The 21434-nt window shown below is 41.1% G+C and overlaps 1 protein-coding gene and 1 pseudogene across 1 annotated transcript; one reads left to right on the top strand and one right to left on the bottom strand.

Annotated features, from left to right (window-relative positions):
- The first annotated feature begins 5106 nt into the window (after positions 1–5106).
- Positions 5107–17163, top strand: SRGN (serglycin). Its single transcript, XM_036438284.2, has 3 exons — positions 5107–5262; positions 13681–13828; positions 16228–17163. The coding sequence occupies exons 1-3, from the start codon at positions 5187–5189 to the stop codon at positions 16460–16462; spliced, it is 459 nt and encodes a 152-aa protein (XP_036294177.1). The 5' UTR covers positions 5107–5186; the 3' UTR covers positions 16463–17163.
- LOC118719166 lies at positions 15124–15559 on the bottom strand (annotated as a pseudogene).
- Positions 17164–21434: the final 4271 nt, after the last annotated feature.

Below are 21434 nucleotides of genomic sequence, written 5' to 3'. Positions count from 1 at the left end.
TTGAGTACTCACTGTGACTCATGTAGTTGAGAGAGAGATCAGGATGGGAAGCAGAATGCCCTTTTGGGATTCTGTTTGGAATCGTCTTGAAGTCACAGTGTTTGAAAGCCAGTAGTGGGCCCTGGCTGGTGTGGATCAGTTGGTCAGAGCATCATCCGTACACAGAAAGGTCGTGGGTTTGATTCCTGGTCAGGGCACATACTTGGGTTACCAGTTTGATCCCTAGTCAGGCCACTTATGGGACTCAACCAATTGATGTTTCTCTCTCACAAGGATCTCTCTCTCTTTCTCTCTTCCCCTCCTTCACTCCCTTTCCCTTCCCCTCTATAAAAAAAAAATAAAAAAAATCAATAAACATACCCTTGGGTGAATATTTAAAAAAACTATATATATATATATATATATATATATATATATATATATATATATATATATATATATTTTTTTTTTTTTTTTAAAGGCCAGCAGTGCTGGGAAAGCCCTGCAGAGCTGCTTCTACAGGGTCCGGCTCTAATGGAAACTTCATGAACTAAAGGCAGCAGCTCTGAGGGTAAGAGCAGACACCAGCATTCCGGGCACACGGGGCCATATTTTTCCAGGTGAATGAGTCCGAATCTAAAGCTACGAAAAGCCGAAAAGCCGGTTAAAGTAGGAATTTCCAGACTTGTGGTGCTTATCTGTTCCCGGCAGCCCCAAAGGAGGAGAGGCCACCCTTTCCTTCTGGGGACATGGCCTCCATCCTATTCAGGGAGATTTCAGTTCGGTCTTTAGAGTAGGGTGTGCCTTGGAGAAGGCTGGCTTGATTTTGAAGACAATGTTCCTCACTTATCTTTCTTCTCATTCTGTTGTTTTAGGGTGAATTTGCATACCTTTCCTCCAATTCATTATTATGAGTTTGTTTGAAGGGGGGGTCTCACTTTCCTGTTTCCAAGTTCGTGGGAAGAGTGAAAAGAACTTATTTGACGCCCATGTGCTAGTAGTATCAGTACCTCATGGATACTCTAAAATGTGAAAAGAAATTCTATTCTTATTTAATTTGTAATAAGACCGGAATATCTACTTAACCCACATGTTTTTCCCCTTCAATATTCCTTACTACTTTTTCCTCAGTCTATTTGCCAGCTACAATTCCTTGAGGAAAACGCTGATCTATGACCCAACTCCTTTAGTCTTATTGTTTCCAAATGTAGGTTATTCAAAGAATACTCTCCAGTAATAGTGGTGTTTTTTTTTTTTTTTTTAAGTTAAATGTTTGTCAACAATCAATATTTTATTGAGGTTTTTTTTTTCTTGCTTACTGATATATATATACTTTTGTTTGTATATAGTCTAGAAAAGATGATAGAAGACATGTCATCTTAATGTCTAGAAAAACCACTGTTAACTTTTTGGTAATCAACAGTTATTTGAGCCCATTTTATTCTATACTGATCAAAACTGTATCTCTAGAATAACCTAGGTGTGAAGATAAGACTAGTACATGCAACAAAATAGGAGTGTTCAATACAGAATTCATTCATGCCAAAACCGGTTTGGCTCAGTGGATAGAGCATCGGCCTGTGGACTGAAAGGTCCCAGGTTCGATTCCGGTCAAGAGCATGTACCTTGGTTATGGGCACATCCCCAGGAGGGGGTATGCAAGAGGCAGCTGATCGATGTTTCTCTTTCATCAATGTTTCTAACTCTCTGTCCCTCTCTCTTTCTCTCTGTGAAAAATCAATAAAATATATATTAAAAAAAAAAAGCATTCATTGCCTTGTGGGAATGTACAGAAACATGCTAAACCTAGAAGATTGATCCATTTAGGGACATCATCAAATAAAGGTCATCAAATATAGAACATATTATCTAAATCAGAAGAGTGACTGATACCAGCAGTAGATTCTATCTTTTTAGATGGAGGATGGGCAGTTCCTATAATTCTTTGGAGGTGGGGTTAAAAGATAAGATTTCGAGTGAGAAATGGGAATATTGTAGTTGTGACCGAATGGTTAAGCTTCTAAATAGCATTTTCCTAAGCAATTCTGTACATTTTCATGTTTGAGACCAAGACCCCCCAAAAAAGCCTAGAATTTGAAAAAAAAAAAAAAAAGAAAAGAAATAACTAAAGTGTAGTAATTTAATTGGTAAATATGATCAGCCTTTTTCTTTTTTTATTGATGAGAGAGAGAGAGAGAGAGAGAGAGAGAGAAACAGCGTTGACCAGCTGCCTCCTTCATGGCACCTACTGGGGATAGACTGGGCATGTGACCTGACTCGGAATCAAACTGTGACCTCTTGGTTCCTAGGTCAATGCTCAACACTGGGCCGCACCAGCTGGGCAAAGATACTCTTTTAAAAGGTTAATTTTACTATGGAAATTCTCAAACATATATTAAAGTAGGGAGACTAATGTCATGAATCTCCATCTACCCTTCACTCAGCCTCAGCAATTATCTATCCACTTTTATACCTCCCTTATCCCCCCTTCCTCAAAATGAATTATTTAGAAGCAAATCCCAGCTATTTTATCATTTCAAATAGAAATACTTTGGTATGTACCCCTACAAAAGTAAAATGACTAAAAGGAAGGATTCTGATGATTTACAAACCTTAGTCTTGTTTTCTCATCAGTCTTCGTGTGTCACGGGGCTTTGAGTTAGGAAATGAGTTCTAGACCTGGCTTTGCCACTCACCAGCTGGGAGACCAGCAGCAGCCACAGACCTTTCTGGACCTGAATTAAGACCATCTCTAAGGTCCCTTCTGGAGACATGGATTTGGTACAGGATCTGTTTGCTGTTTCAGTGCAGTGCCCAGTTCAGTCAAGACCTGCTCAGTCTTCATTTCCCAGAGGCTGCAGAATCTTTGACTTGCAGCTTAAGAAGGAAATGAGCCTTGAGGCATTCCTTAGAGCCATTTTGTGTGGCCATCAATACCTCACCACCTTAATTCTGACAACCTCAATTCATCTTATCCAGTGTTCTGCCGAGCTGTGATGCCGGGAAGGTTTGTGTTCCAACAGACCCTCCTCCTAAAAAGGCCACCCTGAAGCCAATAGCTACAGAAAAAGTGACATTGCTTGCCGGGAAAGGGGGGTAAGTTTCTCTCTTATGCAAGGAACTGATTGGTGTCCCGTGGCAGGGTGATTGTAAAGGCATAAAGATGCCCATTTTATAGGCAAATCAACGGAGTGTGAAATCGGGTGGGTGCATTTAAGGTTGCCTGGTAAATGAAGGATTACATTGGAAGTAGAATTTATGGAAAACGTAAATTATGGAAAACATAAATTATGGAAAACATGTGACTTATAGAGGCTGAGGTTTAGGGGAAGCTCAGTTAATGGAAGGAACTTTGGGTGAGAAGAAGGTACCCAGCCCAGAGGGGCACTGCCACTGGGACCCTCACAGCGTGTGTCGTAGCCGCTGTGGGTGTCCTCCTGTGGGCTTCACACGCCATAGTCAGAACTGGGACCATGGGAGGGGGACACGCTCTGACCCAGTTTTTGGCTGTTGCTGGTATCTGTCCTGCTCCTCTGCGATTTGAAGAAAACCAGGGAAATGAAACTGGAGGAAGGCTATTTGAAAAAAGAAGCCATTGGTTGTCAGCGTACTGGTATAAGAATGCTCACAAACGCTGCAAATTAAAAATAAATAAATAATCACAACCCAAAGAAGTAGAAAAAGAAGTGCCGCATGGAAAAAGCCTCCAGAATTGCCATTGTAGAGCACAAGCTCTAATCAGCTCTGACGTTTGGCAGGGGATTCATGGAAGCTGTTGACGGGGATTATGGTTTGGGTGCCAGGGTTTAAACTGGGGGGTAGGATTAAAAGGCACCAAAGATGAAGGCTAGTATTTCCAGCTGAAACCAATATTCCATGGAGGGGCAGTCACTGGGTTTGGGGGTTTGGGGGTTTGGGGTAGGTTACTGTGCTCAGAAGAGTGCCTTCCAGCTGGTTCTGAGGAGGATCAAAATGAACGTTCTCTGTAACCCTGTTACACACCACTCAGCGATTAGACGCCGAGGCCTGTCCTCAGCAGGAAACGGTAAAGGAATCTGCAGGAAGCCGAGGCCCAGGGAAGGGAAACCCCTCCCTCCTGTCAGAGGCCAGGCCAGAGCGAAGATGAAATGGCAAGTGGAGCTGCAGGGACAGACGCGGGGAAAGGAGCGTGGCTGGACCTCGGATGGGAGTCAGGAAAAGGCATGTGGCTCTTGTTTATTGTGTGGCTTCCACGTGGAGCCTGTGCCTGGCGTTCCTCGGTCTGGGACCCGGAAAAACGCTGTTGCCTCATCTACAGGGCCAGTGGGGGGGGGGGGGCGGCGGGGTGTGTGTTTCCCGGGTCCAGTAAGTAGCCCATGAAGGGGACAACTCCCCTTGTTTCAGATCTTCAGCCTTCTCAAGGCCAGGCGACCCAAAACTCAAGTTGAAAAATATTACCGGGTGAAAATGCCATCCAATTGTAAGGAATACTCAGGGTGAAGGAGCAGAGGAAGGCAAAAGCATTCTATTGCCCCCAGTTCTTTATAACAGAAAATACTCTATTCTTGAGGTTGAGGGAGAGCCTGTGATCCAAAGGGGGAAACTGAGTCCAAGAAGGAGGAACCGGTTATCTGAAATCTGACATTTTCTTGTAGTTGAGAACTCAGCTTTGAAGTTTCAGTTCTTGAGCTGGGCTCAGTGAGTTATGCTACTCCTGAAAAAAAAAAGAAAAGAAAATTAAGAATATTTTAGGTGGAAGGTGCTCAGGGATTTAAAACACACACAAAAAAACCCCCAAAAACACGCAGTACCTAGCTTCCTTATCTCATCAACAGCGCCCTGGACTCCATGCTACCAATTTTGTGTTAAATTGTTACTTAAAGAAAGAGAAAAACAAACTCTACTTAATGCTGATTCTACTGGTTTAGTGGAAAAAATTTTCTAACAGGCAAGTGCCAAACAACAAAGCTTTTGAAAACCCAGACCTGGGAGAGAAATGCTGTTTCATAATGGGTATGAATAGCTATTTGGCTGTCTTTTTTTTTTTTTTTTAATCTTTCTGGTTTTTTGATGTGGATCTCCTTCTATTCGCTCAGGAAGTTATGACGTGAGCTCTGGGCAGGGTCTGCGGTCGTAGAGCCCTGTCTAAAAGGGACAGAGAGCACCTTCTGCATTTCCTCACTGTGGGGCTGACGTGCAAGCGGCAGATCTTTGGAAGGCTGGTCACGATGCAGGTGCTTCTCCGGTGCAGTCGGCTGGGCCTGGCTCTCGCCCTCATCTTCATTGTGGACTCTTCAGTTCAAGGTAAGCCCCAGGACTCTCGCTCATTCTCCTGCAGCCTCCTGTGTAAGCCCCGGGGTCTGCACAAGTCATTATGTTCCCTTTAAAGTACAGGATGCGTTATATTGTGGGAAAGGAGGCAAAGGAAGAGGACTTTTGGTGACTGAACTTCTTAGTGTGCGTTTGGTTAAGTGTGATACCAAGAAAAAGTAAACCCTCAGACTTGTAAACTCTTTACAATGACTGAAATTCGCTATTTTATTTTTGGGTGAAAATGGATAGTTTATATTGTAAATTTTTAAAGCTCAGAAAGGAATGACAACCTGTTGTGTGGGGGAGGTGGCACGGTTGGGTATTTTGGAGTCTGCCCACCCCCGCCTGTCCACATCTAGCCCACGTCTTAGTGGATCCCAAGTGGCGTCATAATTATTGGAACGCTGGGAAGAGCCAGTTTTGAATCAGAGTAAATTTGACTGCGTGTGTTTTTCATCTTTTTAAACTTGGTTCTTAGTGGGTAGGCATGGTTCCTGAAAACCCTCTTACATTTTAAAGAGGGACCCCAGAATTTTAGTATTTGTGCTGTTGGCCAGAGAAACGTCACAACTGAAAATTTCTTGTTAGGTTTCTCTGTCATTTATGGTTGTTTAGTAAGACTGAAATAAGGTAAAACCTTGAACCACTGAGAAAACAAAAATGTTTGTAAGAACTATACAATAGCTGCTCCTTTGGCAAATAAGGGATCCTGCCTACATCAGGCAGGAGGTCACGGTAGAATTCATAGTAGAAAAACATTAAGTTCCCCTAAACTGTAAGGGAAATATTGAGTCATGGTGACACACATGTCCCGGATTTGTTTCTTTGCATCTTGTTTTTACTTCTGATGGGAAGGAAGTCGTATAGCTGATCTCAGATACATTAATTATGTATTGGAAACTTATAAAATCATTTTTTTCTTGGTATGCAATGATTGAGAACAAACAAGCAAGCAATGTTGCTGAAGCTTTCCCACCGATCTATTGATTTTTTTAAAAAAGTGTTAAACATTGTTAGTTGTAGGGAACAGGCTTTAACGTGGGCCTTTTAGGAAATATCTTTAGCTCGATGAACAAGTCCATGTGTTCTCGCAAGATCCAGAGCAGAAAGGTCCATGTTTGTTGCACCGACTACAACGATCAGTGGTGCTGGGTCTTCCCTGGCCAGAGCGATAGATGTCTTTACATCTTCAACATTTCCCAGACATGGCATGTTCCCCACCAAGCTTCACCAGGTAAAACAGAATTACAACAAAAATGTTCCATGGAGCAGAAACCAGTTTGGCTCAGTGGATAGAGCATCGGCCTGTGGACTGAAGGGTCCCGGGTTCGATTCCGGTCAAGGGCATGTACATTGGTTTCGGGCACATCTCCAGTAGGAGGTGTGCAAGAGGCAGCTGGTCAATCATTCTCTCTCATCGATGTTTCTAACTCTATCCCTCTCTCTAAAAAATCAATAAAAAATATATTTTAAAAAAAATGTTCCATGGAGTAGGTGTTCATCAAAAAGAAGTGAAGGAAGAAAGAAAGAAACCATTATGGGATTGCATAAAATAGTAGCATTTATGTCATCATCTGGTAGGTTTAGCTCTTTGTTGGAAAAGAAACCAAAAGAGAGAAAATGAATGAATTGAAAAACCAGGGTGTTTCCAAAGGAGAAGTGGAATGGAGGGTTTGTGCTCACTTCTGAACAGGAAGATAAATTGACGCCCACCCAGGGCGACATGGTGAGTGAGCCACGTGATGCCAGATATGATTCGATAGCATCCCTCCCCCTCTTAACCCATTGGCTTGACTGAACCTATCAAATTAACTAGCCTTTTGGCCTGCTCTTACTGAACATATTCAAAACATCTTGGGTTACTGTATCAGTGTGCTAGGCCTGCCATAACAACGTACCACAGACTGGTGGTTTAAACAACAGAAATTTATTTCCCCACAGACCTGGGGGCCGGAAGTCCAAGATCAAGGTGCTGGCAGGGTTGACTTCATTCTGCAGCCTCTCTCCTTGGCTTCTGGCTGGCTGTCTTCTCTCTGTACCTTTATATGGCCTTTCGTCTATGTCTGTGTTCCAATCTCCTCATCTTTCAAGGACACAAGCCATATTGGATTAGGGATCATCAAGATGACCTCATTTTTCTTTAATTACCCCCTTTTAAGGCCCTGTCTCCAAAGACAGCCCCATTCTGAGGTCCTGGGAGTTAGGACCAACAGATGAATTGGGCTGGGGGCTGGGGAGAGGAGTTTGGAAGAGACACAATTCAGCCCATCAGTTACTATAAGTCAAACCCAAGTAAAGACATGATATACCACTGTCTACAGAGTCAAAGCAATGGAAGTTTGGCAATGTGTGGGAGACCATAGATGGCTCTCCAGGGTCTCCCACACATTTTCATGTCGAGCTCCTGGGGGTTATTGATGAGGCCTGTGAATCCGAAGCCCTCTTATTGCCTCTCTTCCTCAAAGAAGCCCATAAATAGAAAAACTGGAAAATCCATGAGCAGGTATGGCCCAGGGGGTCAGGGCCAGACCATGTGTCCACACTATCTCCTAGATCACAGTAAAGACACTTATTCCATTCATGTGTGCTGCTGTGGGACTGTAATGGGTTTTCCCACCCGTCTCTGGTAAATGATCATCACAGTCCCTGTGAGGAGGAACTAACACCAATTTAAAGAGGAGAAAACTGGATCTTACACTCATCATCCCATTTGCTCTTTACATCAACCTTTTGCAAGTGATTTATGAGACTTGCTCAAGGCCCCTTACAACTAATTAATAACAGCACTGCTCATCTGATTTTAAGACCAGCTAACTTTCTACTGCAACATGCCTATTTCTTGGTGTGTTGAGAGACTTTCTTTATGTAAAATAAAAAACCTTGCTTTGACTATAGCCCATGCTTTTAAAGTTCACCCCTGAGTTGAGGGACAGAGAGGGAGAAATTGAAAGTAAATATGATACTTTTAATAGCTTGTCAAACCATTCAAGGGTGGAGTCTCCTCTCCGTAGTGTAGAGTTGACTGGTCAGTAGGAAGCAACTTCAACTTAGAGAGTGAGGTCTGTTTGAGTGCTGCCAGACAGTGAATCAAAACGGTCTTTTCTCCTTCCTCCCATGGCAGCTTCTGCTTAAGTTTCTCTAACACACCTGCTGCAGCAAGTCCCCATTAAGTAGAGGAAATTAGTGCCCTGACTGGTTTAGCTCAGTGGAAAGAGCGTTGGCCTGTGGACCGAAAAGTCCCAGATTCGATTCTGGTAAGGGCATGTACCTTGGTTGCAGTTTCTGACTATCCCTTCCCCTTCCTCTCTGTAAAAAAAATCAATAAAAAATATTTTTTTTTAAAAAAAAGAAGAGGAAATTAGTAAATTGTGATGATGTTGGGGGAAATTGGTACTACAGTATAAAAAGTACTACAGTAATGTTTATTTATAGAAAATATTTTTTTAATATATTTTATTGATTTTTTACAGTGAGGAGGGGAAACAGATAGAGAGCTAGAAACGTCGATGAGAGAGAAACATCGACCGGCTGCCTATTGCAAATCCCCTACTGGGGATATGCCCACAACCAATGTACATGCCCTTGACCGGAATTGAACCCGGGACCCCTCAGTCCGAAGACCGACACTCTACCGCTGAGCCAAACCGGTTTCAGCTATTTATAGAAAATATTTTTGGTAAAGCAGAAAGAGAGAGAGAGAGAGAGAGAGAGAAAGAGAGAGAGAAAGAGAGAGAGAAAGGGATTCTAAATAAAAATCATTTTTCTCCCTGGAATCCATGACAAAATCAATTAGCAGATTCAATAAGTGGGGCCTTTTAGGAAGATAATCTTTCAGTACAAGAGCATACTTCCTTTTATTTTTTAAAATATGGTAATCATAAAATATTTCTCTCAAGTAAAAGAGAGTCAAGATACTCCTACAACATTAGGAGCTGGATCTGTCCAATTTTCACATCCTGCCAACTCCTTTGAATAGACATGTCAGGAACTATGGTCTGTAACCACGTTCCTTATTTTAAAGACATCAGTCCCAAACCAGATCAGCTTTGGAGTGTGTGTGTATGTGTGTGTATGTTGCGGGGGGGGGGGGGGGGGGGGGGGGGGGGGAGAATGATTGCTACCTTTCATTTCTTTATAAGTTTTTAAAACATCTTTATTGAGATAAAGTTCATGGACATATAATTCACCTGTTTAAAGTGTATAGTCTCATGGTTTTTAATGTATTCACAGATACAGGCAATAATCACCATAGTCAGTTTTAGAACATTTTGTCATCCCCCCAAAAAGAAACCCCCTTGATAAAATTTAAAAGCTGAGATTCTGAACTTCGGGGAAAGTTTTGTATTTTTTATATATATATATTTTTTTACTAGTTTACCAAAGTTGTACGTATTTGTTTTTACCAGTAAAAAGCTGTCATTAATCAACTGGATTCTTCCTCATAAAGTGTCAGTTTTTACTTCTCTGTTTAACTTCCTATCTATGCAAATATTTCTGTGGCTTGATAGTCAATGCACCAGCCACATGGAGAGGATCCTGCCCAGGCCTGCTCTGTCCAAAAGGGGACCACCAGCCACGTGGGCCTTCCTGAAATGAGTGTCACGTGGCGAGTCCACACTGAGACCTGCTTTCCATGCAAATACACAGCAGATTTGAAGTCTTAGTATTAAAATAAATCAGTAGCTTTTGTATTCCGTTAAGTAATAATATTTGAATATGTTGGCTTAAATAAACTGTATGTAAGTGAGTTTCACTTATATCTTTTTACTCTTTAAAATATGGCTGCTCACCTTGGTTGGAGGTTCATCCCTGCCTCAGATTGGGGCGTGTTCAGGAGGCAACCAATCAAGGTGTCTTTCTCTCATGTGGTTTCATCTTCTGTAACTATTGGACAGCATTTGTCTAGGCCAGTGATTTCAACCTTTCTCATTTCCGGGCATACAAAACTAATCACTGAAATTCTGTGCCACACAAAAAAAACGTATATTCTAGTTTTTGCTAATCTGACCAAAAATGGGTGTCATTTTGATTCATTCACACTGGTCAGCTATTGCTGTGTTGGCGGCTGTCATTTTAAAATATGACAATCTAAGGGAAAAGAGGTCAGTGTCCCTGACTAAATAGTCAGGTATTGCATGTTTAAAAAATTCTTGGCCCTGGCGGGGTAGCTCCATTGGTTGAAGCATTGACCAGAAGCACCAAGGGTTCGGGTTTGATCCCCAAGTAGGGGCACATGCAGGAGACAGCCAGTGAATGCATGAGTGAGTGACAGAACAGATTGATGTTTCTCTCTCTCTCTCTCTCTCTCTCTCTCTCTCTCTCTCTCTCTCTCTCTCTCCCTTTCTCTCTCAAATCAATTTTTTAAAAAAAGTTAAGATATATATTGTTGCACACCAGTGTGCCTGCTGCTACATTGGTTGAAAATCACTGGTCTGACAACATAGGGTGTGAAGACAGCACCCTCTGCTGGAAAAGATGTTGGATTTTTATTTATTTATTTATTTTTTAATCCCACCTACAAGTCTAGGCTTCTAAGTAGTACATAATTAGATTCCAAACGTAGGCTGCTTCAGGAAAGAACCAGAGGAGAAAGAAAGGGTGAAAATGCATTAACTACCTACCATATGCAAAGGCTGTGATAGATATTTTCACATACATTTGTCTTACATAGGAACTCTTTGGGACACTATTCACACTTGAAAGAGGAGAAATTGAGAATCAGAAAGGCATTTAATGGTAGAACAGTAATTTAAATTCTGCCCTCTCTGCAAGCTATTCTCTATCAGAGCACGGTCCTTGTTGTTCTCCTAAGCAGAGAAACTAGCACTCACAAAGCTCTGACCATGTGCTATTCTAAACAATTAATATTGACATCTCGTTATTAGATCTACTTCTTTCCCTCATTTTATGAATGAGGCAATTGAGGCATGGGGAGGTTAAGTAAGTCAAGGTCACACAGCTGGTAAAGGGCAGACATTGTGATGAGATCTTGCTACCTGACCCCCAGCCTCCAGGCAGTGACAGAGCTAACTTTATTTATTTATTTATTTATTTACTTACTTACTTAAAAATCTTTATTGTTGAAAGTGTTATATATGTCCCCTTCTTCCCTCCAACACATTTTAAATGATGAGCTGTCCCAGACCAGACATTATATTTAGGAACCATGGGAAAGGTTGTGATAGACTAGCAGTTCGGAAGGAAGGGAGGGAGGAAGGGAAAGAAAGAAAAGAAGAAAAGAGAATATTTAGATTTTTTCTACATTATAGTCTTTTGTTATAATTTTAAAGAAATATTGTTTATTACAGCAATTTAGAAAATTAAGTGAGGGGGGAAAAATCACCGGAGTCTACCACTAGTTGTTTTTGTATATTTTCTCCCATCTCCCCCCATATCTGTTTCTATGGTTTCTTTAACCTTTATGTATGTAAACAACTATTATGCATCACAGTGACATTCTGCTTTTTTCATTCATTTTAAAATAGAGGTTTTCTTATGATGTTACATAGTCTTTTCCCTAACTACTTTTTTTTTTTTTACCATTTGGTTAACATTCTTTCATATGAATGCCAAAGAACTTATTTGAGTATTTTCTATTATTTTGATTATATTTTCCTATTTTGAATAATACTAAGGTGGACAATTGCATGTATCTTTTGTATTTTACCTATTCTTCCATCTCCCTATTGATACATGTAAATATGTATCATGTATATCTTAATGATATGATAATTTGGCAGTTGTATTTATAAAATGAATCAGAAATACTAGCTAGAAAAAAAGTTGAGGATAGAGATAATAGTCATGAGAAAAAGGGAAATAATGATGAAGATGATGTTTTGAAAGCATTCAGTGGTTCTGCAGTCTTTTGAGAACCAGGTTCTTGGCCATCCCATTGAGATGTAAGGGGAACTTGACTCTGATGGTGCTGTCAGGAGAGAATGGGACACTGCTTGTGCATATGCTCCTGGAAACACAGATACCCAGGAGGAAAAAAAGCAGAACTCCAAAATCCACACTCTCTGGGGCATTGGGTAAAGAGATTAGCAGTAATTTCCCTTTCTTTTTTTTATAATTGATTTCAGAGAGGAAGGGAGAGGGAGGGAGAGAGATAGAAACATCAATAAGGAGAGAGAATCATTGATTGGCTGCCTCCTGCATGGCCCACCCTGGGGATCGAGCCCACAACCTGGGCATATGCCCTGACTGAAAATTGAACCAGCAACCTTTCAGTGCTCAGGATGATACCCAAGCAACTGAGCTACACCGCCCAGGGCATCCCATCTTTTGCTATTGCAAAAAACGCTGCAGCGATTGTCCACAGCACTATGTCTCTCCCCCCGCCTTAAGTAGTTGTTATGATCTATACAGGACAACAATGTGCTGGGCTTTAAAACCACCTTTCCTGCTTTTCAAGAACTGAATATGTCAGCTATAATTAAAAAAAAAAAAGAAGGATTTTAGGCATGCTGCGTCTTGCTAGGTGATCATTAGTTGCACCCACGTGAATAAAGCGCGTGCTTGGGTGGGAGGAGATAAATCTTTTGAAGGGTCAAGTATTTCTCACCATTGGGCCTCCATCCTTGCTAAATGGAGGACTGAAGGATTTATTTCAGGAATTAATGAGAGATCTCCTGTATAATCTCATAGCATTTCCATAGCCATTAAACTCACAGGAAGCGAGGACAGACTAGGATAGTCCAGCCTGCCCGTCCCTTTGTGAGGAGGAGCCTTGCTGTTTTGAAATCTCTGACTAGATCGAAGGGCAAAAAAAAGAGGCCACGTTTTTAACTGCTTGCATTCCTAAGAGCTCTCTATGGCCCTCAGGAAATAAGACTCTATACTATGTCCGGTGCACGCAATAGAATCCTAACCTTTGTGAGCATGATTGGACTCATCTCTGTAAGGAGAGGCCGGCAGCACCCAGACGGTCTCCGTGTCCCTCTGTGTAAAATGAAGATAATAGCGCAAACATAGTGCTAGTTAATGTTAGCTGGTGTTTACTGAGTGCCTGGCACTGCGTTAAGGTCTTTACATGCATTTCTCTTTTTGTGACCAGCTTATGGAAAAGAGACAGTTAGTGTCTTCATTTTGCAGTGAGAGCTCAGGGAAGAGAAGGCTTCATGGCCCAGCAGCAGCAGACCTCCGGCTTCACTCTGACTTCTCCAAGGCTTATTTTAACCTTTCCCTCTGGCGACTTTGTAAGGGTGTTGTGAGAAGGACAGATGGTCTAGATGTAAAAGGCTGGTACCCAGTGTGTGCTCCTGTCATCTTTATGGTCATAAAATCTGTCTACACCTTACCTGCTACCAGATGTAGAATCTAATTAAACATTTCTTAGTGACAGAGGATAGACTAGAAGCTGTGTACGAGATACTTATTAACGATGTGGGTTGCTTGCTTGGGCAGGTTTACCTGTGTGGAGGGCCAGCTACCAGAGGGTCCGCTGTAATCCCGACAGCACTTCTGCAAACTGCATTGAGGAAAAGGGACCGCTGTTCGACCAACTTCTAGGCCAATTCAACAGAATCCTCCCACCCAGGACTGACCCTTTTCTGTAAGTGATTTTCTCTACTTTTACTTTCACCAACCTCTCTTGAGATCTTGGCATGGAGGTGGGGGGGTCGTCTAGGGTGTTTTTCTTCAGGCTTTTGCTTTGGGGGGGTTGGTTTTCACTGCACAGTACATGGTAAAATGCATTTACTAGTAGACAAGAAGTGCAAGAATACGTGGTTCAGGTATTGTTTTGCAAAGTCTTTATTTTGGCAGAGACAAAAATTGAGTAAAAAAAATTTGTGAAAATAATTGGTGGGAATATATATATTTTTTTTACCAACAAGCACTGAAAATGATTGAACATTATTTTATTTATGTAAATAGAGCACAATAGATACTAAAATCTAATAAAAATCCATCAACCTCATAGGTAAACAACATGCTACATCCCTAAAGTCTAATATTATTTAATCATAAGAAGGGATGAAGTACTGACACATGCCACATCATGGATGAATCCTGAAACATTATACACAGTGTAAGAAACCAGACACAAAAAGCCATATATTATATGATTCTACTTATAGGAAATGTCCCGAATAGATAAATACATAGAGGGAGAAAGTAGATTAGTAGTTGCCAGGGGCTGGAGGAATAAAGAGTGGCTAATAGATATAGGATTCTCAAGGGTTCATAAAAATGTTCTGGAATTAGATAGTGGTGATTTTTAGCAAGAAGAAATCAAGAAGAGGAAGAATAAATAGACATGACTTACAAAAGAAAACCACGGCCTTGTCTGGCTAGCTCAGTGGGTTAGAGTGTCATCCCAGTATGCCTAGATTGCGGGTTTGATCCCTGATCAGGGCACATATAAGAAGCAACCAATAAATGCATAGATAAGTAGAACAACAAATCAATGCCCCCTTTCTCTCTTTCTCAACTCAATAATAAAAAGGAAACCAAACCTCTTCTTGATCAAGTAAAACCTGCTTTAAACTTGCAAAAAAGATTCAATAGGAACTCATAAGCAACAAAAAATTGAATTCCACTAGAATTGGTTATTTCAATGAGTATCAAAGTTATCTAACATACAGCAAAAAATGAATTATTAAGAGGATTTTCATAAAAGTTTTAGTCCTGAGAGCTAAACCTAGAAAATCACTCTCCTGTAAGCCAGCTAAATCATCATGCCCAAACCAGCTCAGCCCATCATGACCTGGGGGATCCTGGCGACCCTCTCCATCACCACCTTCACCGTGCAGGAGGTGACATCATGGCCATCTCAGAAGGCAACTCTGCGGTCCTGTCCTGTCCTTTTACTTTTGTCCTTTTGTCCCTTGAGGATGTATTACGTGCCTAGAAAAAGAATCCCAGGATTTCCCCTCCCGGGTGATTTTGTCTTGCTCCTTCATGGTCAATGATGCCCGCTGAGGCTGTCGGTACCATGAAACCAAAGTGACGGGCCAGAAGTAGGTGGTTCTGCCAGTTTGCTAGACCTTTGATTGCACATCAAATCAGGGCCTGATTACTCCACACTTGTCCAACCTGCCTGTGAGGTTCACAAATGTTTTCCCAGCTCTGTGGTCATCACTAACTTCAAATTCCCCAGTGTAACCATCCTTCGTTATCACAGTTAGAAACCAGAGGATGACGTTGGAGCACGGCCTAACAAGAGCCTGGCTGTCGCCTCTCTTTTCGGCATAGCTGATACTCTTGGGGGCACAAGCTACGACAGTCATGCACCCCGTAAGGCATCGCAGGAAGATGGAGGAAGGAGCCCTTATGCTTTTGCTTTAAGTCCTTGGCACTAACCTTGAACTGATATTACAGGATCCTCCGTTATGTTAGGTCTTAGGTTTCAATAGCGATTTATTTAAATCTAAAATATTAGAGGAATAACCCAAATTCTTCAAAAACACTTATTTTACACCATTTCTTCTCTCCTCAAATCTCTATGATCCCCACCCCCCAGCCAGTAACTTTCCTTCTCACTCTTACAAGTGGGTTCTATCAAAGCACTGTGAATTATTAGAAGTTTTGTAGGAATTTTAAATTAGGGAAAAATGTCATCTATCTAGGCTGTCTTATTTATCCTTTCTTTAGTGGAAGGAAATGAATAAAAGGGTCTTTTTATTTTTAATAAAGGATTCCTTAAACGTATTCCAGGTATAGGATTCTTATGCTCTAAGAAAACTAGCATTGTTTATATGAGTTTGCAATGGGTAGATGTGGAATAGATAAGAGCAACGAGTTACATAAAACAAGGGTAGGCAAACATGTGAAAGGGTCTGACTTATTTTTTGTTTGAAAGCTTTGAATATATGAAATTTTAACTTTTCATTTGGTTAACTAATTAACTGGGTGGCTGCATTTGTTTTCTTACGTTAAAAATGTATTACAATGATCCTTCTTATGTCTCTAGCTTTACTGTGGTTTTTTCATTTTTCTGTCTTACTTCAGAACGACGAGATTCCAGGACTTGAATGATGTCTTCCCTCTTTCTGAGGAGTATTCTGGCTCAGGCTCAGGCTCTGACTCTGGCTCAGGATCTGGTGGTGGCTCTGAAGATGGCTTCCTAAATGAAATTGAGGCTGACTACAAACCAGCAATTGATTTTTCCTCCAACTTTCAGCCTATGCCTACAGATGACCTGGACTTGGGGCGAGATGGACCAGAACAGAATTTTATCATATAAAAGAGAGGGTATCCCACCTTGATACCAGCCAATGCATTCAGTATATTTTGTGTAGCACAGTTCAATGATTAATTTTGGCACAAAAGGTTTTATAGAAGTTTTAAAACATCTGAAAAAGAAGTTTAAGTTTTATCAACTTTTTCCCCCCTCATGAATCATTAAAGCCTCCTTCACCTGTATTGTCTTAGAAAATATTTGCACTTTCTTTATATTATATTCATTCAATGTTGCTATGAATTCATTAGATTCCTTGTGTTTATAAAATTGCTTTACAGAATAAATTATACTGTTTTTCTTTTTAAAAATGAGTTTGAGAAGCAAATTGACAGGCAATGTTTCATACCTAAGGCTTCAGAAACCTGACTTTGATCGTGAATTATAGATAAGCCCCTTTTTAAGTAAAAAAACACACAAAAAAACACACACAAAACCAACAAACAAACGGATGAAACATAGTGAATTTAAAGAGTGGGTTTTTGGCATGTTTTACAGTGTAAAGGGTACAGCCCTAGTATTACCATTGGGTGAGTTTGCAGAGCTGCTGGACATGGTTTGTTTATGAGCATGATTGCTGTTTCAGTTATAAACTTAAGACCCAAAGTAAAGCACAGCTGTGCTCTCCATACCTCATACTACTTTATCTTCCCCCCTGGATACCTGTGTGTTTCCCAATGTTCTATTAAAGCATAAGTATAATCAAAGGGTTAAGCTGTCTGGGATCTCTTGTCTTAAATTCAGGATTATAATTATTTTTGCGCATATTTTATTAACAAAATAGAAGTCTTATTAACAAAATACAAATTTTAAAAAAATATATATTTTATTGATCTTTTGCAGAGAGGAAGGGAGAGGGATAGAGAGTTAGAAACATCAACGAGATAGAAACACCTATCGGCTGCCTCCTGCACACTCCCCATGGGGGATGTGCCCACAACCAAGGTACATGTCCTTGACCAGAATCGAACCTGGGACCTTTCAGTCTGCAGGCTGATGCTCTATCCATTGAGCCAAACTGGTTTCGACAAAATACAAATTTTATTTTACAGTGAGATCAAACTATGTTTCTAGAATCAAGTTCTATTAAGTAGTAGATGAAGAAAACTATCAGACTACAGCAAGAGGGTTCTTCTTGTCCAACACTTCCTCTCTTTTGGAGGCCATTCCCATTTCTGTTCCTCCTGGTTCGGTGAAGCTTGTTGTCGTCATTGTCATGGATCCTGTTCTGCATCGTCCAGATCTCCTCTTGAGAACTGAGGGCTTAATCTCTGCTGAAGGAGCCACCTTGTCCACAGCTACACCTTCTTTCCAGGGCAGCCTGTACCCAGGGACTGGTGGAGGAAGTGGCCCGCATCTGGAGTCACAGATGAGCTAATGTCAAAGACCTGGCTTCTAGGGGATGGGTTAATCAAGGTAACTAAGGGAGATCAGGGTCGTGGTCTCTACTGATTGGTGAGCACTAGGGTAGGAGGTAGTTGATCTGGGTCCAATGTCAGCCATGGCTTCACTTCATCTGGTTTTACCACTTTTCTGGGTCTGGGGCTGAAACACAACTGAGGTCTCAATGTTATCTCTAGTTTGAAACTCTGTCTCTGTGGTCAGTAGACCCGAGGCTTTGTTCCTAAGATTATTTTATGCCAACCGAGGCCTCTTTGTCTCGGGGGGCTTAATGATTAAGGGAGTGGTTGTGCAAGGAAGAAGGAAGCTGGTGAATTGAATGAGGGTTTTGAATGAGGCCAGTTTGAATCAAAAGGAAAGAAAGGAGAAAAGGAAATATTAAAGAAACAAAGATTCTGCATGGTTACACCAGTATTGAAGTACACTTTTGGGATATAGGTTTTAATACCCAGGAGAAGGTGTTGACAAGCTGCTAGAACAGCTCTTTTTAAAAAAATATATTTTATTGACTTTTTACAGAGAGGAAGGGAGAGGGATAGAGAGTTAGAAATGTCGATGAGAGAGAATCATTGACCAGCTGCCTCCTGCACACACCCTCTCAGCCCCCCCCCCCCCCCCCCAACACTGGGGATGTGCCCGTAACCAATGTACATGCCCTTGACCGGAATCGAACCTGGGACTTTTCAGTCTGCAGACTGACGCTCTATCCACTGAGCCAAACCAGTTTAGGCTAGAACAGCTCTTAAAAGTTTGGAAAGAGAAACATCCCTTTTAAGCAAAGTAGAAATGTTAGAACAGCCTTGGCAGACAGTGGAAGAAGGGAGTCAAAAGGTTCAAGGAAGTGAGCATGCTAGAATGAACAGACGATGTAAACCTTGAAACCCCACCAGATGACTGCTCTTCAGGAAGGCCAAAGCAATGGAGAGTATACTGGCGAGAGAGACAACATCTCTGAGCTATCATAAGTGGTAGCTCTCCTGTGAAGGCAGGATTGATGGTAGAGATATTGCAGAACTGGATTCTCTAATAGCAATGGAATAATAAGGTCCCCAAATAATAGAGTCCAGGTGGTAGTCCTCTGTCATCAGAAGCCAGTGGGGCAATTATCATAATAAACAACAACATTAGAACGAAATCCAGGAGAGCTTACTGGATTGGTCATCTCCAGAGGTAAGATAATGGGTAAGAGTACCGCATCAAATTCCAACGTGTGTTGAAGAGGGTTGGGGGGTTTCCCACACCCACCAGCAAGTCTCCAAACACCAACTGGATGTTCCAATTTAACTCAATTCTGAACTATCTGCCTAGAGATAGCACCAGATCCCACAGGTTAAGGGCTCAGCCTCATTTAGCTGCTCTCCACTTCAGATGCCAATCACAATGGTAATTTTTTCCAAGTTTCCGCATTATAATTAGAGTGGACATACCTGGTAGTTAGCACAACTTCCGCATTGCTTTCTTGACCTGTGTGACAGGAGCCATTGCAATGAGGAAGACAAAGTGAGACTGGTAAAGCTAGCCGACTACCCATCCACCATAAATAAACAGTTCATCCTAGGTGGTATATCAGAGATCAGCAGTACCTTTAAAAACCTAAAACACACAAGGATGCTGGTCCTTGTAATGTCTCCATGTAATTCACTAGTCCAGGTCTTGCAAAAACCAGGCGACTCCTGGAGGATGATAGTGGACTGTCACAAATGTAAACAACTAGTAGTTCTAATTGCAGCAGCTTCAGGTTGGTGGTAGGCCAGCACTGTCAAAAGGAAGATCTCTCTCATCATTGATGTTTCTATTTCTCTCTCCCTCTCCATTCCTCTCTGAAACCAATAAAATACATATTTATAAAAGGAAGAGAGAGGGAAATAGAAACATCAATGATGAGAGAGAATGCCTCCCACAGGCTCCCTACTGGGGATCAATGCTCAACCACTGAGCCACAGCAGCCTGGCAACATTGTACATCTTTATAAAAAATATATATTATTTTATTGATTTTTTTACAGAGAGGAAGGGAGAGGGATAGAGAGCCAGAAACACTGACCAGCTGCCTCTTGCATACCCCCCACCGGGCATGTGCCCACAACCATTGTACATGCCCTTGACCGGAATCGAACCTGGGACTTTTCAGTCCACAGACAGACGCTCTATTCACTGAGCCAAAAACTGTTTCGGCAACATTGTACATCTTGATAAAGGCATGGGTTAAACGAATTTATGCATTTGTCAAAACTGATAAAACTGAACCCTTAAGATTTGTACATTTGTAGGATGTAAATTTTATCTTTACTTATGTAAATTATACCTCAGTAAAAAGGGGAACAGTGAGATAAAGCATTAAGAACATTTATCATGATTACAGAAGCACTGGCTGAAGCTGGTAAGCAGGATGTATTCTACCTGGTCTGGAAGGTTAAGAGAAAAAAGTGTTTTTCTACTTGTTCACACGCTTTAAATTCAATTTTCTTTTTCTTTCTTTCTTTCTTTCTTTCTTTTTTTTTTTTTTTTTTTTTTTTTGAGGGAGCATATTTGTATTTGATTATTTTTTTTCTTAACTTTGGCTGTCAACTCTAGTAGGGAAGACAGCAAATAGCTGCTCCTTGACACTGTCACAATTATTAATCTGACATCTTAGCCTTCATGAATTTGGATGGATGGCCAATTTTCTCCTATTTCTTAATAGGTAGAAGCTCAAATTATATTCTCACCTAATGCTTTTTAACCTGAACCTGGTACTTTTTTGTGTGAAAGTGAACACTTGCTAGTCACATTTTCCACAACCTTTTATTTTGCAAAGGGCAAATGTAGAGATGCCACAGTCCTTGGCTGGCAGGACGATGTACTTCTGACGATCTAGCTTTAACTTCTGGCTTAAGTAGGTAAGTTGATGGAGAACTCACTGAGCAGTTCTGTCGCCCTGGCACCTATTACATTAGCATGGCTATTGGGTTTTGGTCAGTAGAATAAATACTTAGTACAAATTGGCCTGTGGTGTAATCTTCTTTGCCAGCTCTTATTTATACTTGGCTTCCCCTGTATGTCTTTGCTACTGCTACTTTTATTTTTTTATTTTTTAAAATATATTTTATTGATTTTTGTACAGAGAGGAAGGGAGAGAGATAGAGAGTTAGAAACATTGATGAGAGAGAGTCATCTATCAGCTGCCTCTTGCACACCCCTATTGGGGATATGCCCACAACCAAGGTACATGCCCTCGACCGGAATCAAACCCAGGACCCTTCAGTCCCCAAGCTGACGCTCTATCCACTGAGCCAAACCGGCTTCGGCTGCTACTGCTACTTTTATTTGTTCTCATTGATGTGTTGAAATTTAAGTCCCCAGACTTAGAGTGGGTAGAAATTAGCATAGCTGTCAAGGTAATAGGCAAATCTTCTAAGTAAAAATAAATCATCTTCCTTTTTCATTGATAATGTCTTATTTCATGAAGATTTGCATTGTTTTTACTCTTTTTTTCCTCACAGTTTAAATGGCATTGCCAGTATAATTGTAGCTATGAATAATATGCTAATACCTAATACAACTTTTAAATAGTGCTTAGAAATCAACCTGCACCCCAT

The sequence above is a fragment of the Pipistrellus kuhlii genome, unplaced genomic scaffold (genome assembly GCF_014108245.1).
Source record: "Pipistrellus kuhlii isolate mPipKuh1 unplaced genomic scaffold, mPipKuh1.p scaffold_m20_p_15, whole genome shotgun sequence".
Lineage (NCBI taxonomy): Eukaryota > Metazoa > Chordata > Mammalia > Chiroptera > Vespertilionidae > Pipistrellus > Pipistrellus kuhlii.
Note: the sequence above shows the minus strand (reverse complement) of the source record. Positions and strands in the feature narration are given on the sequence as shown.

What these genes read in the sequence shown, in the direction of transcription:
- SRGN (XM_036438284.2), top strand. Translation starts at nt 5,187, where the DNA reads ATGCAGGTGCTTCTCCGGTGCAGTCGGCTGGGCCTGGCTCTCGCCCTC. An exon ending in TGTGGACTCTTCAGTTCAAG is followed by an intron (nt 5,263 to 13,680) that starts GTAAGCCCCAGG and finishes TTGCTTGGGCAG; the next exon opens with GTTTACCTGTGTGGAGGGCC. An exon ending in CCCAGGACTGACCCTTTTCT is followed by an intron (nt 13,829 to 16,227) that starts GTAAGTGATTTT and finishes GTCTTACTTCAG; the next exon opens with AACGACGAGATTCCAGGACT.